This window comes from Apodemus sylvaticus, chromosome X (assembly GCF_947179515.1).
Source record: "Apodemus sylvaticus chromosome X, mApoSyl1.1, whole genome shotgun sequence".
NCBI lineage: Eukaryota > Metazoa > Chordata > Mammalia > Rodentia > Muridae > Apodemus > Apodemus sylvaticus.
Window position 1 is genome coordinate 91012140 of NC_067495.1, and position 17784 is coordinate 91029923.

The 17784-nt window shown below is 39.4% G+C and overlaps 1 protein-coding gene across 1 annotated transcript; it reads right to left on the reverse strand.

Annotated features, from left to right (window-relative positions):
* Positions 1-4956: 4956 nt before the first annotated feature.
* Tspan6 (tetraspanin 6) lies at positions 4957-11953 on the reverse strand. The gene is made up of 8 exons (XM_052171557.1): positions 11775-11953; positions 10746-10934; positions 10333-10407; positions 9447-9545; positions 8932-9066; positions 8499-8582; positions 6873-6979; positions 4957-6194 (listed from the first exon to the last, which is right to left on the reverse strand). Exons 1-7 carry the CDS (start codon positions 11859-11861, stop codon positions 6911-6913), a joined length of 738 nt encoding a protein of 245 aa, XP_052027517.1. The 5' UTR covers positions 11862-11953; the 3' UTR covers positions 4957-6194; positions 6873-6910.
* Between the last annotated feature and the right edge of the window lie 5831 nt (positions 11954-17784).

The window sequence follows — 17784 nt, forward strand, 5'->3', positions numbered from 1 at the left end:
GAGAAAGAAATTCTCAATATGCATTTTCACACAAGAAAAAAATCCCATTTAATGAGACTGTCTGGATTTGTGCCTACATGGCAAGAGTATGCCTTTGGCATACATATGTCTGTGCAGAAAAGGCTTACTTATCTGATTTTCTTTTCTGCTCAAAAAATTCACATGGGACTAGACTATTAAAACAAGAGATAGGGGATATCTTTACTAACACAGGAAATGATAGCTTGTAACCTTTTAGCTATGCAACAAGATGCATAAAATTAGTACTTAATGTTTAAACTATAATAAACCTTTTGTGATCATGTAATTCAGTAATTCTGAGTGGAGCAGGAAGGACAAGAGGGTTGGTTGGTTTTTAGTAATGTACTAATTGTATACTACCACCTTTCAAGGGCATGCCGTGAGAAAACAGGATGCCCTTTTCATGAAAGACTTTCTTTTTAAAGTTCACATTTATTAAATACTGATGAAAAATATGTGGAGGAGAGAGGGTTTAATTTTTGGTTTTTCTGTTTGCTTGCAATAGGCTATGCCACTCAATCTTCTTCGATATAAAAATGCAACAAAATCAAAACAAAACATTACATAGGGTTGGGAGTGTGGGGCTCAATGGAAAAACTTTCCTAGCCTGAACTCAAGGCTTTGGGTTCAGTTCCTAGTAATACACACATAAACACATAAACACACACACACACACACACACACACACCACAAATAAGATAATATATAATCCTGTGACAGAGTTAGTGATGATCAACATTAGCAACAGCTAGTGACAGGGTCAATTTAGTGAACACCATTTAGTGAACACCTGTTACTGGCCATGCATGGGATGTCCTATAAAAGGATGCTAGGGAATGTGTACGGACGTGTTCCAAGTGCTAAGTCTCTAGGTATTAGAGGGTGAGGGGAACACAAATGAGTATCTATGATCAACACAAACCAGAAGTATTTAAAAGATAGCACTGTTCATCTTTCATATTTAATTCCTCAAATTAAGGTAAGCATAAAAGAATGGAAACAAACAAACAAACAAACAAAAAAAACCCGCAAGCCCTCAAAAGGACAGCAGGAAAGAGGAAGTGCCAGGAAACTAGAAATATCTGTGGAAAAGAAGAAAATCAGTATCTCAAGTCAAAAACAAAACAAAAGAAAGAAAGAAAAGGAAAGAAAGAAAGAAAGAAAGAAAGAAAGAAAGAAAGAAAGAGAGAGAGAGAGAGAGAGAGAGAGAGAGAGAGAGAGAAAGAAAGAAAGAAAGAAAGAAAGAAAGAAAGAAAGAAAGAAAGAAAGAAAGAAAGAAAGAAAGAGAAAGAAAGGAAGAAAGAAAGAAAGAAAGAAAGAAAGAGAAAGAAAGGAAGAAAGAAACAAAGAAAGAAAGAAAGAAAGAGAAACAAAGAAAGAAAGAAAGAAAGAAAGAGAAAGAAAGAAAGAAAGAAAGAGAAAAAAAGAAAGAAAGAAAGAAAGAAAGAAAGAAAGAAAGAAAGAAAGAAAGAAAGAAAGAAAGAAAGAAAGAAAGAAAGAAAGAAAGAAACCTGTGAGTGGCAACAAATACAGCAAAGCATTAAAGCAGCGGCAGCAGGCAGAGATCTAACCAAGAGGAAGCTGAAAGTGCTTTCTGAGGTTAAGTGGTTTCTGGGTGGGTTCTATTATATAAACGCTGGCACGGATAGAACGTGGATATTTAGATCAGCATTTTGTTTTTTCCCAGAATATTAAAGACTCATGATAATTAGACTCATACATTCACTCATTTATTCCACCCACATGTGCAGTGCTCTCCTAAGAGCCTAACTCCAGGAAGCCCCATGAAGGAGGGCTCCTACTAAAACAGCCATAACTAAATCACAATGCTGTCTTAGGAGGACTCTGGGCAGTTTTAAACTAGAGACATATTCAAAATGAGAGACTCACTTCCCTGTAGCTATTTTCAATGTATACTTTCTTTTTCTAATATAGTAGTCTTTTGTTTTCATTTTTTGTTTTGGCTTGGGAGTCTTGGTTTTAAATTAGGAAGATTAGGTTTGCTTATCTACAACCAGGATCAAAAAAAAAAAAAAAAAAGTAAAAAGTAAAACCAGAATACTGTGAGGAAAGGCAGGAATTTTATCTTGTGTTAGATTTTACCCGACAAACACAGAAGCCCACACAACATAGCCCAAAGGAACCAAACTTTCTTCTGCTTCTGCTTCACACACACAAATGCTCATTCTGCCTTGCATCTCATAACTTAACACATTTGTTTGGCCACATCACTGGCAGAGTACTAAGTTGGATGCCAACAGGAGGTTAAAAAGAGCAAGTCTCAAAGAATCTTGTGTGAGCTCTGAGGGAAAACAGAAATGGTATTTATACCTTGTATTAGTTATGAATGTCCACAGCTTTGATGCCTAAAACATAAACCAACCGCCCACATGGAGCAGGCCATAGAAAAGTACCAAGCATCCCACATTTCCAGAAAAGATGCCGACAGAGCTCCACATGAAGCTCAGAGCCCCCTTGCAGTACAAAATCTGGAAGCTGACAGGAATACAGCCCACTGGATGCATTCAACACATCAAAGATGAAGAATCATTTTAAATTTAAACCTGTGTATGATGTAGAGAAAAATAGAAAGTTTACCAGAGTTTTACAAAAACAAATCAAAGCTTTAAAGGATTTTTTAAATGAAGACTAAAATGCAGGCAGGCCTGTGTCATAGGAAAAAAAATAGCATTCACTGAGCTATTATGAGTGTCATCCTGGGAAGGGGTAGATAGATATATTTGGTCCAGTGAAAAATGCATAAGCTTGGCTTACATCAACAGCCCCTCACTCTCGCCAGCTATTGTAATCTGCAAAGGTGTGAAAAAGTTTTCACTGCTCAGACAGACTCTGAGCAAGCCAGTGTACTCGTAAGCATCAGAATTAAGGTTTCATCCAGTATGCACAAACATACGACAGCTTTCTAAGTAGCCTTCTGTATTTTGCCATCCAAAATAAGCATGACTTAAAACTCAGCAAGCCATTCAGATATGTAGTAGGAGGTTGTTTCATTTGTTTTCTTTTTTTTCTACTATTATTTATTATTATCGTTATTTAATCTTTTTCTTTTACAATCCAGTCATGATCCCCCTCCCCATTGTTTATTTCCTACTTCCCATATTTTCATTTCCTACAGTTTTTTTTTGTGAGGAAAAAAAATGTTTTTTACAGAAACTGAAGAAAACCTTGAAATGCTTTTCAAGATCAACAACATCTTGGATGTACGCAGTTAGACAGGAATATGGAAGGCCTCTGACCTTCACCCCATCTTCAGCCCACAAAGCCCAAAAGTTAAAAATGAGAGCCTGAAGAGACCATCAAGGAGAAGCACAGAGAGAGAAATGGAAGGGAGAGACGCTGAGGTGTGGCTCACCACAGCTGATGGCTCTGCCTGAGGTGCAGGTAGAGAAAGTCCACTTGGGGGACTGGCCACTAGGAGTTTGAGCATGCTCCAGGGAATATATGGACAACACAAAATGGATCTTTTCTCTTTTGGGAGAGGAGAGGTCACAGGAAGGGGAGGCAGACATAGGAGGACGGCAGGAGAGAGCCATCAGAGTGCATAGATTTCCAAAGAATCAATCAAAAAAAAAAAATGACATGCTATAAGTGTTTGGAGCGACGGCTCAGTGGTGAAGAGCACTGACTGCTCTTCTGAAGCTCCGGAGTTCAAACCCCAGCAACCACATGGTGGCTCACAACCATCTGTAATGGGATCAGATGCCCTCTTCTGGGGTGTCTGAAGACAGCTACAGCAGTGTACTTACATATAATAAATAAATAAATCTTTTAAAAAATATTCTTCTTTAAAAAAAAGAAGGAAGGAAGGAAAGGAAGGAAGGAAGGAAGGAAGGAAGGAAGGAAGGAAGGAAGGAAGGAAGGAAGGAAGGAAGGAAGGAAATTGCTGTGATGGAGGGGGCCTGGAGAGATGGTTCCATGGTTGAGAGCACTGACTGCTCTTCCACAGAACCCGGGTTCAATTCCTAGCACCCAAATAGCAGCTCACAACTGTCTGTAACTCCAGTTCTAGGGGGTTTGACATCCTCATATAGATGTACAAGAAGCAACACACCAATGCACATTATTAAAAGTAATGTTATTAAAATGAAAAGAAACATTGCTCTGCTGACCCTTCAGATACTTGTGTCCCTACCATCACTACCCTCTATACCTAGAAATTGGATTTATCGCTTTGGGGGTGTTTTCAGGTTTGTATTGCTACCACTCTTAGGTCAAACATAAGCCACAGGCATCAAAACTTTAAGACTATCCCTTTTTACACAATGCCAAGCATTTCAACACATGTACCCGAAATTCATTAGCTAGGTTTTTGTTGATTTTACCATATACTAATTGCACAAAATGGGTTTCATTATATAAATCTGTGTTTATGTTCATGCGTTCATGAGGGAGTGTCCATGGAAACACAAGTGCAGTTCCTTAGGCACCATCCGTCCATCCATCGTCCTTTTTCTTGAGACAGTCTCTCACTGACATAGAGCTCACCAAGTAGGGAGGCTGCCTAGCCAGCATGCCCGAGGATCTGCTTGCCTCCGCCTGGCCAGTACTGGGATTCTGAGTGTTTAACATCTTACCTGGCTGTTTTCAGAGGCAGAACTCCGGTCTTTGTGCTTTCAAGCCAAAGCAAGCAGTGAAACTAAGCTATCCCCCCACCCCACCCTCCACCACCATAGTTTGTTTTGGCTTTGTCTCAATCTCTCCCCCCACCCTGCCCTCCCTCTCCCTCTCTCTTGCAGAACTAAGTAAGAACTAACCATGCCTGCCAGGCAAGTGCTTTACCCTGGCTCCCAGCCCCAGTCTTTCATTATAACATTTTAATGCATACATATAATATACTCAGGCCATATTCCATTCACTAGCCTCCCTTGTACCCTCTCCCCCTCCAACTGGCCCCCTTTCTCATCACAAACTGGGTAGGTTTTGTCCACTTTATTGATGTGTTTAACTCCTTATCATGAAATCAGGGACTGTGATAAAACAGGGTTCACTACTGGATAACATAGATTCAAAGTCAAAAGAATTATTTCATTATCCTAAAGATACAGGCCATATGATCTCTTATGCAGTACAAAAGCCTGACCTTTTAAAAAAATGATAAGCATATGCTATCTAATGACTTGGAATGTGATTTTATCATAGAGAATGCTATTTTCAACAGGGATACTTAAGGAGAGAGTTAAGGCCTTGGCCTTACCTTTCATCCCTAAAAATGGGATTACATGTGAAAATGTAGGGTTTCACTGTCTCAGTGGAAAAAACAAGCACTCCAGTAGATTTTCTAAAAATGAAAACGATTTTTTTAGAGGAAATGCAGTATTTATTGTGTAAAGAATTTCTATTTATTAATCAAGGAAACAAAACAAAGCAAATACTATTAAAATTAACCAAAATGTTGACAGTTGATATGAAGTATTTGTTTGGTGAGGAAAATCTAACTAAAGTTAATCAAGTCAGTTCCAGTAAATTCGTATGGAAAGCACAGGAGTCCTGATGCTATTAAAGAAATTATAGCCTTTCAAAAAACAAAGTATAATCAGTATAAATGCCTTAGTTTGGAGACAAAAGTACATACAACGTGTGCTGAAAGCTGATGGATCACGGAATACGGGTAGTGGCTCTTAAGTCTCGTCCTTTGCACCCAAAGCCTGAGACTGGTACCACCACCCAGGAATGCCAGTGACGGGCATCATCTGAGGACTAGCTGGAATGAAATTATACAATGGGACTCTGCCTATCAGCAGAGACTAAGGGGACATTTTCCTTTTTGGAGCAGATTATATAATCAAGCCAGACAATCTTGACTAAGTACAAGGCCCACTCAAGGAGGCCAGTTTTCTATCACACTACATCAACAACACATTCATAGGGGTTAAAATTCTATCGGTGACACTGTTAGGAAAATGGCAAATTTACAACACTTCTCACAATTCCTACACTGAAAAATAAAATTCAAGGGAAGCATGGTATTATCTCATTTACAATTCACTAGCTCTTCCAGTGTTTCAGAAATACAGGGGTGTAAGAATAGGACAGAAAGTGGACATAGAACACAATACACAAATATTTTGATTGAATCAGCCTACTGGTGTAGCTTGTCAGGCTAAGAAGATGTCAGTCTCCATCCAGGCGCTGTTATAACTCACAAAGGTAACCTTGGTGTCCAAAAATTAAAGGAAACATGGTTAATTCAGTTGTTGCCTAAATTTCATCATGTGCATTTGCTTGCATGCTGGTCTATTCCCACTAGTGAAACCCTCCTCCTACGCTCCCAGGTCATGCCCCAGTTAAATTATGATAGGTACCCTGGAGATAAATTCAGCCAGTAACAATTGTCCCCCACATCTGGTTTCTGATTTAGGCCAGGTTAACTTTAGCTCATTGGAATCTAGTCTGCCAAAAGTTATCATTTTGCCAAGAAAGTGACACTATTAGGCACTAAGACTGTATGAATGACAATTAAGGTCTAGGGGAAACACTAACACCAGTGAAGAGCAGGCCATAGTTTCCTTAACACTTCATGACATAAAGGACATAAAGGTCAAGGTTAGATTCTTTATTTCTCTTCCCTCTAGGTCAAAATACCTGACAGAGGAGACCACTTATGACCTCTAGGCTGAGAAGTGGAAGGGAACACAAAGACAGATAAGCTACATAAATATTTTCAGGCGAGTCTTGCAGATAGAAACCTGACCTGCCTAAACTATGCTTACACACCAAAAAGAAGATTTAAATAAGCCATTGGAAAAGACCTTGGGAAACATAACTCATAATTAATATTAATATCACATAAATATCAATATAAACAGCGTTAAGAACCAAAATGAACGTACCTTAAAATTGAGGAGATATAAGCCCATGTGTATACTGATTATACTATCTCATACTGATTATTTGTTATGGCTCGAGAGAGGCAGTAGGCGAGAAAGATTCCAATTAGCTGGAAAGAAAATATGAACAAAAAAGAAAATATGAACAAAATTATACATTTTACACACACAAACTGCAGATCTATAGAAACTGAAGAACTCAGGATATGGATGTATTCTCATTTTATTTGTAATTTATGAGTAACTTCCTTCCTTGAGTTGTCTTGATTATATTAGCTACTTCTGCAGTGCCAAGGTCACAGTCAAAGATTCTAAAAAGCCTCACTACTAACAGTAACAGTGACCCAGAACTTCACCAAGGACAGTAAGGGAAAAGTCAGGAGTCCTAGGATTTAGAGAAGCTCTCATCTACCAAAAAGAAAATGATGGTATTGTCTAGAATAAGCATTTTATCAAGTAAAATCCTAACTGATGTGAACAAGTCATTTTTTGGATGTGCCTGTGCTGTTCAATACAACAGACATTAGCCTTGCCTCGTGTGCTTACTGAGGACTTAACATCCAGTTAGTCTCCATCTAGGTTTTAATTTTTGTCTAATAATTAGAATGAAGGATGCTAATGGATGTTATGCTGGTGCAGATTTAGATGGTAAGACATGCACCTTGATAAATATATTGGGACTAGCTGGTCTTACTTCTATAATGCTAAATGTGTAAAGAAAAACAAAAGCTTTAAAAATTCATTCCAAATCACAATACCAAACTTTTGATGCTGTAGTGATCAGCACAACTTGGGAAGAAAGTCAATCTATATATTAACAAAATAATAGGCCAAAAGGAACTAGAGGCTTGCATGATCTATAAACACCACACCAGGCAATTGCAGCCCAAGAAAGGAAGACTCTAATATTAGAACCTTGACTGTTCACAGAGTAAAGAGTCCTATCAATTCATGTTTTGATCAACTATGGAGGTATTGTGTCTGTGACAATGTGAATTAAAATTTAGAGGGTTTTCTGTCTTTTTATTTTATTTTATTTTTATTTTATTTTATTTTTTGATTTTCAAGACAAGGATTCCTGTGTAGTCCTGACTGTCCTGGAACTTGTTCAATAGACCAGGCTGAGCTTGAACTGGGAGATCTGCCTGTGTTGGCCTCTGGAATGCTGGGATTAATGGTGTGTGACACCACCACGCAGCTCAATTTACAGTTATTTGTTGTTGTGTAAAATGCAGGACTCAGGAAATCCTCCACTTAAACCAAGAAATTAGTGATAAACAAAATCAGTAATTAATATACAACCAACGTTAAATCCCGTGACTTCACCATGAGAAAATCTATCCTGTGATGGGTAATTGACTGCTGTATGAAGCCTAAGATTTGTCTTACATTGTCTTCACTCTCCAGTCTCCTGAAGTAAAACCTTCATCATGTCTCAAAAGTGAAACCCAACATATGTCTTTAATGGCATCACTTGAGCGACAGAGGCAGGTAGCTCTTCAGATCTTCTTGAGTTCTAGGACAGCCTGGTCTACATCCTGAGTTCCATACCAAAAACAAAACAACAACAAAAAACTTGTCTTATCTCTACAAGAATAAGTCATTTCCCAACAACAAAAGAAAACGTACCTGAAAGCAAGCAACTCCAAAAGAAATTCCAGCAACGACTCCCATTTCGGACTCTATAGTTGTCATTACCTTTATGAAACAACCCTAATGGGAGAGGAAAAAAGGCATAAAGTACAAATCAAGAAAGCTGTGCTTTTCTTCCTGGTAAGAACTACTTTGGTCAATTGTCCACAGAACATGGTCTTGAGCTACTATGATTGCCTTTGATTACCATGTCACTGAAATTTAGCCTGTCTCACCCGTCCTCAGTCTCAGCTGGTTCTACCTTTTGGATAATGCACTGGACGTTCACTTGCTAGTTGTATGAAATAAATTACTGGCTTCCCTGCAAGCTTCGGATTATATATATTTGTGCGCCTAAAAATTACGTCCATTTTGTGTTTCATAAAATCCTCAAATACTGTCAAATAAAAAGTCCTCAAAGGACCCTTACCTCTTCGTTGACTTTATCTGCATCTCTCTGTGGATAACAGCCCTCCAGTTTACAGCAGCTCTTGGGAAATCCTGTTTCTGAGTAATAGTTTGTACCTTTCCAATCTCTGTAATTGGTGACACCACAACAATGCAACTGAGAAAAAAATGTAAAACGCATTGGTTCATATGACTGGTTTGCCATTCAGCCAACACCATCTTCTATTGTAATATGTGCCCAAAACAATGTGGACTATACTCAGTGATCCCTCAACTTGATTTATTCAAGAGGCTGGCACTTGATTCTAACAAGAAGCATGGGTTTTAGACTGTCTTTAAGGCCCTGTCATAGTTGGCCCTAACAGTATTTGTCTATGATGTCAGTGGAAATGAAGAGAACAAGGACACGTGCTGGTATCATCCCACACTGCCTTTCCATACAAGTGGGACACACCCAGCAGCCTCACTCCATCCTTTCCTCCTAGGCGAGAAGGAATGTGTGTCCCTCGTGAAACCACAGCAGCTCTCCCCACTCACCGTACTCTGGATCTTGTCTACAGCTTCGCTGCGATAGTCTCTCGTGGAGTTGTACTCCTTCAGAGCGTTTTCATAGTTACTCTTAAAGCTGTTCTTAATCTGGATGCGAAAACAAAATGCCAGTAAACAAATATTCTAGAAAATACTTTGGGTTTCTACATCATCTAAGGAAATTCTGCCGTCATGTCCTGCCAACCATTCTATCTTTTATATGTGGTAATTAACTCCCGGGCTCTGAGTATAACTACTAAGGAATATAGTTGGGGTTGAAAGGCCTATCAAAGAAAATATTACAATATAATCCCTACAAGTTCAAGGTGCTATGAGAGAATATACCTACCTATCCAAAGGCTGCTATGCCCTGCCTTTCCACCCCTCAGCCTAAATCTTCCTCCATATACAAATCAGAAGGATACCTACAGAATGAACCTGTACTAACAGTTCAAATAGTACTTGAATACATCTTCCCTACTTGATAAACGGCTTCTCAATAGTGTTGTGTTTACTTGATTTTAATATATGAATATTAAGCCTCTGATGATTTGCATTAATTATGTCTTTTCAGAATGTGACTTGCGCTAAGGTATTAATTTTCTGTCATAAACTTTGTATTTTACTTTCCTATTAGTAAAGCTATAAAACTCCACTTTAATGGGTGCTTATATGCCAAATTACAACTAGAAATTATTGTGATTTTGGTATCATTTACTCTTGTTAGATGCAGGTTGAAAGCTTAGCTTGAAAGACAGCTTCAAATGGTTTTGAAATATTATTGAAAACTGTCCAACTGGGCTACTTATCTAAAGCAAAATCTAAGATAAGAATCTACTTATTTAAGACAAAAGGACAAATTTTAACCTTTTATGATTGTCCAACTCAGGCTTACCTCATGTCTGAAAACAAATCCTACAATGGCGGCAACTAGTTCGACCAAAAAAATGAGTGTCAGAAACATCGCATACTGTGGGGTGAAAAGTTTTTAAAAAGTTCAAGTTAGTACAAACAAGACTCAGACCAAACGACTCACATATCACAGAGGAAGAGGGGGGTGGCAGGAATTCTGAGCAATCAATTGAACTTATTTGTATTGATAGGGACAGGGAAGGCCGTATCAAAAGGTCTATTTAAATATGGAACCTGGCAGTGGGACTGGTAGTTTGTTTTTGTTTTTTTTTTCCATAAGGAATGGAAAAAGTGTAAACAAGTACAGCCACTTCTGAGAAACAAAGACGTTATAGAACATATAAGAATTTTCTAGGAAAACCAAGAGCAGTCTAAAAAATTCAAGGACTCACTCACCAGTTTCAGCATCCAGGCAGAGGCTCGACAGGTAGCAAAACAACCAAAGGTGCCCAAGAGAATAATGACAGTGCCTGTGCCAATGAGCACAAAAGGCACATTGGTGGCCTTCTCATTTAAGAGGGAAAAATAATTTTCCAGGCTCACCTTGCCCCAAATGCCAACAGCAAGAAGGATAACACCAGTGATCTATGTGAGAAATCAGAGAAAGAAACAGTCAGGCACCATACAAGCTTGAGTCTTCTATCACAAACCCAGTTGCCACAGCGCAGTGGCTAGGATAGCGGAGAGGGGGGGTTGGGTGGGTAAATATGGAAGAGGTAGGAAAGGGTTCTGAAAAAAAAAGGCGGGCTGTGAACAAGGTATCATCTCAAAACTGCATGAATCCATCTGTTTCGTTGTGTAAAGAACATTCCTCACAGCGTACGTGTCTAGAAATGAAAATTTCCTCAAACAATTTACTCCATTCGGAGAAAGAAAACCATCTTGTAAAGAGGGAAGGGTTAAAAGCGTTTCTGGATTCCAGAAACTTCTTGAATCCCCCATCCCCAATTTTGGGATGGACATAGGATACAAAGGGATGGTACACAAAAGAAAACCCAAGGAGAGACTGGCAGGAATAGATTCACACCATACTTACCTGTGAAAAACTCCCCTCTTATGAAGCAGTGAAAAGAGAGATACTATTATGCAAAAGACCCCTCAAAGGAAAGGTTCAGGGACACCTCATGTGCTCTAGGGGCCTTAACCCCTTTCTTCATCTCCCGCTCCGACCAGGATCTCCTGAGACATCTGGGTCCTACCTCAACCAGTCATCTCACATCAAGACCCCATCGCCAAGGCAGTGCTGCCCACCCCAGCGGAATCTCGGAGACCCCCGCCACTGCGGCCTAGGCCAACTCGGGGCCAAGGCTGGGGTCCCTGGAACCACAGTTGCCCAAAGCTCATCCCACTCCAGACCTAATGTTCTCTGCTCCGAGTCACACCCACCACCTAAGCCAGGGTTCCCCAGCCGTTCCCGCGTCTCACCCAAAAGATGAAAGTGTAGATCAAGAGAACGCTTTTGAAACAAGTAATGACCGGCTTAGTCTGCAGCCTCCGAGATGGGGACGCCATGGCTACCCCAAGACCCTGTGCCTCTGCACGGGGCGATCAGCTCAAGCCAGTCAGGCGCGAGAGCTCCCGAGTTTCCCCGGAAACTGCCGAAAACTTACGAGTGTCTGCTACTGAGAAGAACCGGAAACCGGAGAAGATTTTCTAGAGGGTCATTCTTAGGAGGCTGTCCGGGAAGTTGCGACAATTTCGGAGCGCCCCCTGCTGATCGTAATGGGAAACTAAAGGTTACAGTGGTGCTTGCTTCGGGTTTTTTTTTTTTTTTTTCTTTTTGTTGGTGGTGTTTTTTGTTATTGTTGCTCCTCTATGGAATCTTTCCCGTCCCCCACCCACCCCTCCGGCCCGAGTATTTTTTACTTCATCATAAGTTGCCTATCACTGCCCGCAGTGCTGGAAGGTCCAGCCTTCCAGGTCCCCAGTGCCCTGAAAGAAAAGAATAAAAGCAAAAATCAGATTGCACTCCAATTGAATACGATCTTTGCTTCTCATGAGAACAACAGCAGAAGGATATTTTCTTCTTCTTCTAATCAGATTCACAGTACTTATATAAAATGTACATAAATACAAATGAATTAATGAAGTGATACAGAGATGGTTAAGTGAGTGGTATTGCTACAGGGTTAAAAGGCAATATCTACCTCATTCAATACAGACTTTACAGCCAGGTTATGTATTCATGAAAGACAAGGGGATACCTCATTTTTTTCTTCTTGACAGTTTGCTCAAAACATATGCTAGCACAGAAGCAGAGGACAAGGAAGTTCCATTGACTTGACCACGCAGCTCTTCCTGTGGACTAAATATTGACCTAGGACCAGTTCCTATAATATCCAACCAGATATCTGCAGCCCAAGAAAACAACATTTGGAAAAATGAGTTATTTCATTACCAGGCTTTAAAGTAATTTTTATCCCAAAAGTACAAAGGTACGATACAAAAATGGATGGAAACTGGAGTGTCTCTCTCTTTCACTTTCTCTCCCATCTCTATGTGTACACATTTGCTCTGGGAAGAACATACACCCATAAATACTTTGAGGTAAAGTCATCAGGAAACACACATTCAGCTTTTAGAATATATTTACCATAGCTACAGTCAGGCAGCTGGAGCAATGACGCTCTAAGTATATGCCAAGCTGCCTTCTGAAGCTGACCCTGTCTGAGGATTCCTGTAGTAAAAACAACATCCATCAAGGGAAGTCTCGCTAACTCTTTGTCATCCTAAACAGAAAGTTTCCTCTGAAGTTTAGATTTGTTCCATGGCTTTGAAATCATGTTCATTGTAAGCCTAAGAGCAAAGTATTATTTATGTGGCTGAAGAAAAAAAAAACCAGTTAAAACTCAAAGGCACATCTTATTTCCAAGAATGTGTTGACTTTCCTTCTCTCCCTTCCTCTGCCACTCACAACACTGCTTTGTTTGAAGAACAGCCAGTGCCAAACTAAACTCAAAGCCAACATGGAAATTAATATTCCTATGGCCACAACACTTCGTACCACTCCTGCCTTGCTGGGCCAGCTTTCCCCATGCCATGTCAACAAAACCTAATGTTCAATTTAGCTAAAATGTAGGCTGGGGTCTGAATCCCAGACCAAACCAAAAGGACAGTTAATCTCATCTAAAGCAACTTCACATATGTTTCTCTGGGTCATAAGATGAATTTCTTCTTTCAAGTCTTCCTAGTGACCGCAGTGCTGAGCCCCATGCACCAACTACTGGTGCTAAGCCCTCTTACCTCAGACCTACATCACAAAAATCCTATTATGAGCTCAGATCTACTACCCTCCGCAGTTTACAGATGGAAAACCAAGCTCAAAGAGCCTAAGGATCGCAGGGCAGTGGTGGCGCACGCCTGTAATCCCAGCACTCTGGGAGGCAGAGACAGGCAGATTTCTGAGTTCAAGGCCAGCCTGATCTACATAGTGAGTTCCAGAACAACCAGGGCTACACAGAGAAACCCTGTCTCAAAAAAAAAAAAAAAAAAAAAACCAAAAAACAACAAAACAACAACAACAAAAAAAAGAGCCTAAGGATCTGGATCTTGCCTAAGACTAAATCCAGCATCAGACATGGGCCCCTCTTTGCAGTGAGACATGACTAATATTATATATATAACACCTATCTTGACTCAGAGGGAGCCAAGAATGTTGCTGCTTAGACTCCGAGTCACAGTTAGGGGCTCTGCAGAGTCCTTGAGAGGCCTGCTGCCACCTTCTTGCTCTTCGGAAGGGGGACAGTTCAGTTTTCCTTTGGCCTTTGCTCCAACAGTCCAATCACCCAGGTAGTGACACTGACTCCAAGTGGAGAGGCAGAGCATCCAATCTTTTTCTTTTTCTAATTCAATCAGGTTATTTTCTCCACTTTTGGGGCAAGAATACACTTGATACCAAAAAAATGTAAGAAAATATTTTCTTTAAATATTTTGCTACTTTGTTACATTCAACATTTAGTGGGGGATTTGTGTCTCTTTCCGATCAAATTCCTTTAACTTTGGAGAGTAGGTTTAAATGGTTTTCTTTGGCGCACATCAGGTATGGGACGCATCAGAAACAAGAGCTCTCTTTTAAGTCAGATGTGGCACTCCAATCCCCAACCCCCAAGTTCTATTAAGTCCTCATTCCCTACTGCCTTGCCAACATGAATTGTCTACTCCACACTAAGCCAATAAGATTATCCTCGGAACAAGGCTTGTTTCCTGTTCCCTGCCAACCTTTGAAAATGAAAGCTATTTCCTGTTCTCAAAGTCCCCCATCACCCCATCCCAGTGACAATGTTCTCCCTCCCAGATCCCAGCCCTCTTACATTAGTTAGTACTTGTAGTCTGACCACACTCTGCTAGTCACTTAGATCCTTACTCACTTACTGTAGTACCTTCTCACCTACTCTACATCCTGCTTCCTAGATGTCCAGAAACTACAGAAGAGCTTGTAAAGCAGGGCCACTGTGCCTCCTTTCAAACCTTCTGAGCACCTAGGACACAATACTTCATTGATGACCTCATCCAGTTTTCAGCCAATGCCTGTTCAGCACACAGCTCAGTAAGAACTGCATATTAGTTACTCAAGGACTGACTATTTAACTTAAATTAAAAAAAAAAAGTCTAAATCATCCCAGTATTTCACTGTTATAAACAGGGAAATTAATTTGAGGCGCTACATACTGTCTTCAGGTATTCCTATTCTGTCCTTGAAACCAGAAAAGGCCAGAGTACATTTTACCTTTTGTTCACATAACCTTAGCAGTTTTACTTCCTTATCCTTTTTTTTTATATGCCCCCACTTTCCCTTGGCTAAATACATAGGATAAAATTTAAAAGCATCTCCCAGTTATTTTCTTAACATTTAAAATCAGATGTTACACCATCTTATACATTATAACTTCATCAATTGCTCAACATAGACAGCATTAAAACTTACTTTCCCGGATGGTTATCTCTTAGAAATATTATCTCTTAGAAATCCTCACAATTTCTTCTTTAGTTGTCTGTTCTTTATCTATTGTTTCTAGTCACTTGTTACTTATTGAGACAGGGTCCACTATGTATCCCTGGATGGCCTGCTATGCAGACGAAAATGGCTTCAAACTAATAATCTGCCTGCCTCTGCCTTTTGATTCCGGGCATCATTGGAGTGTGTCACCACTCCTGGATTTATTTTTTTTTTAAGATTTATTTATTTATTATATGTAAGTACACTGTAGCTGTCTTCAGACACCCCAGAAGAGGGCATCAGATTTCATTTACAGATGGTTGTGAGCCATCCTGGATTTATTTATTTTTACTTGTGTGAGTGTTTAGCCTGCATATATGTACCTCCTTGACATTTATTGAGATCAAAGTAACTTTATCTAATATTTTAAACAGAATAGCCTTTATTGAATGTTTAGAGGCTTCATAAAGATGAGCGGGGATAATAACCTGGCCCGCTAGGCCCTCACAGTCCATCTATTAGAGATCAGACATAAGTCAAGAACAATGGCAATAACTGTGATGAGTATAAAATTATTGAGATGTATGCAAATTAAGCTGTGGGAGGACAAAGAAGGAAAGTAAACTCCCTATGACTGGCTGAGCCAGGGCTTCTCAGGGGATGTGATTCTCAGCGGGCCAAGACTAGGGGGAGGGATTTTGTATCTTCAAAATCATAAAAGTGTTAATGGAAGATATCAAAATGCAGTGTGTTGGGAATGATATGAATAATGAGATGAATTCTCCAAACTAGGCTGAAGACAGATGTTGACTTGTTTATAGAGGGACAGTATGGCATGTTGGGTCATACCAGGGACTCAGACTGTTCCCTCTGCCAACTCAAAGGCAGAGCCAGTGCCAGTGAAGGACTTATTTTAGAAAGCAAACAATCTGCTTAAAATTATTATTATCCCTTCCCTGCCACCGCTCAATACACAGAGAGAGAGAGAGAGGAGGGGGGAGAGAGACAGAGAGAGAGACAGAGAGATCATATTTTCACTTTTCCTAGTCATGACTTTAGTTCTTCTGACCCTAGCTTTTCAACTTTCTATAATGTGAATCCCCTGAACCATCTTACCCATCAACCCTCCATAACCTAAGAGTGAAGCTCAGTTTATGTCATTTCCTTTGCCTGAGAATACACCAAAGTCTCTTACCACTCCTCACCTCCCCACTCCTTGCCTCTGCCCAGAGCCACAAAAACTACAATATAGTTTTTGGTACTTTAGTACTATTGGTGTTGTATTGTTTTCCAATTATCTGTGCCATTGTTCTCTCCAATACTCACATAAATTCTCTGGGAACAGGATGCAAGTACTATAAGATTAAAGAAACCGAATTCTTCACCCAATATTCTTTCATTGATGCTTACCTTATTTGATCTGAGCAACAAAAAATTTCCTAAGCATATTCAATAGTCATTAAGCACATTTTTCTTTGATGTTATTGTTTTCTTTTTGTTTCACTGAAGTTTTTCAAGTGTTTAGAGAAATATGTGGCACATAATAGATGCTCAATATATATTTGTTGAATTAATTATAAATGAATATCAAGATACCAGGATTTTATCTGTTGTATTCACCATTCTGCCAACCACTCTTTCATATTTTATTAAATATTTATTCATTGTTTATATATTAATTTATTAAATAAATATATTATAAATAATTTATAATGTAATGTTTTATTAAATGATAAGGCAAAATTGTACCTTTCATTTTTTCATATTGTACCACACTTTTGAACCCACAGTAGATATTCAATACATATATGTGGTTTGGAAATGAAATTGATTCATGCTTAGTATTGAATTTGGTAAAATTATAGACCCACTTCTTCTTTTGAAGATCAAGAAGCTCTTACCAATGTACTTATATACATGGAGCAAAAAATTTTTTCCTACAAATACTGATTTTTCTTCCTTTGAAAGAGTATAGATAGATTCTTAGCCAGGCATGGTGGCACACAATTTAATCCCAGCACTTAAGAGGCAGGGGCAGGCAGATCTCTGAGTTCAAGGCCAACCTGGTCTATGTAGTGAGTTCAAGGACATCCAGGGCTACATAGTGAAACCGTGTCTTGAAAACAAACAAACAAGCAAGCAAGCAATAACAAAAACACTGATTCTTTCACAGTTGTATACAGATCTTAAGAAAATGTCCTTTGTTACATACATATATTACTTACAGACAACCTACAGACATCATTTAATGTTGGTCATGTGCATATATTTGGTGCTGAACACTTAAGATTGAATAAGAGGTTATGCATATGAGAGGAAGCTACAGTGGTGTGGGAGGAGGAGGACAAGAGAGGGAAGGGAAGAGTGGAAATATGTAAACACTGGGCTCTAGGATGAAATTTTCAAAAAGAAAACTAATTTTTTAAAGGCATATATTGATCATAGCTCCCTCTCTCATCACCTCATCTACTCCCCAGTCCCCAACACACCAAATTCCTT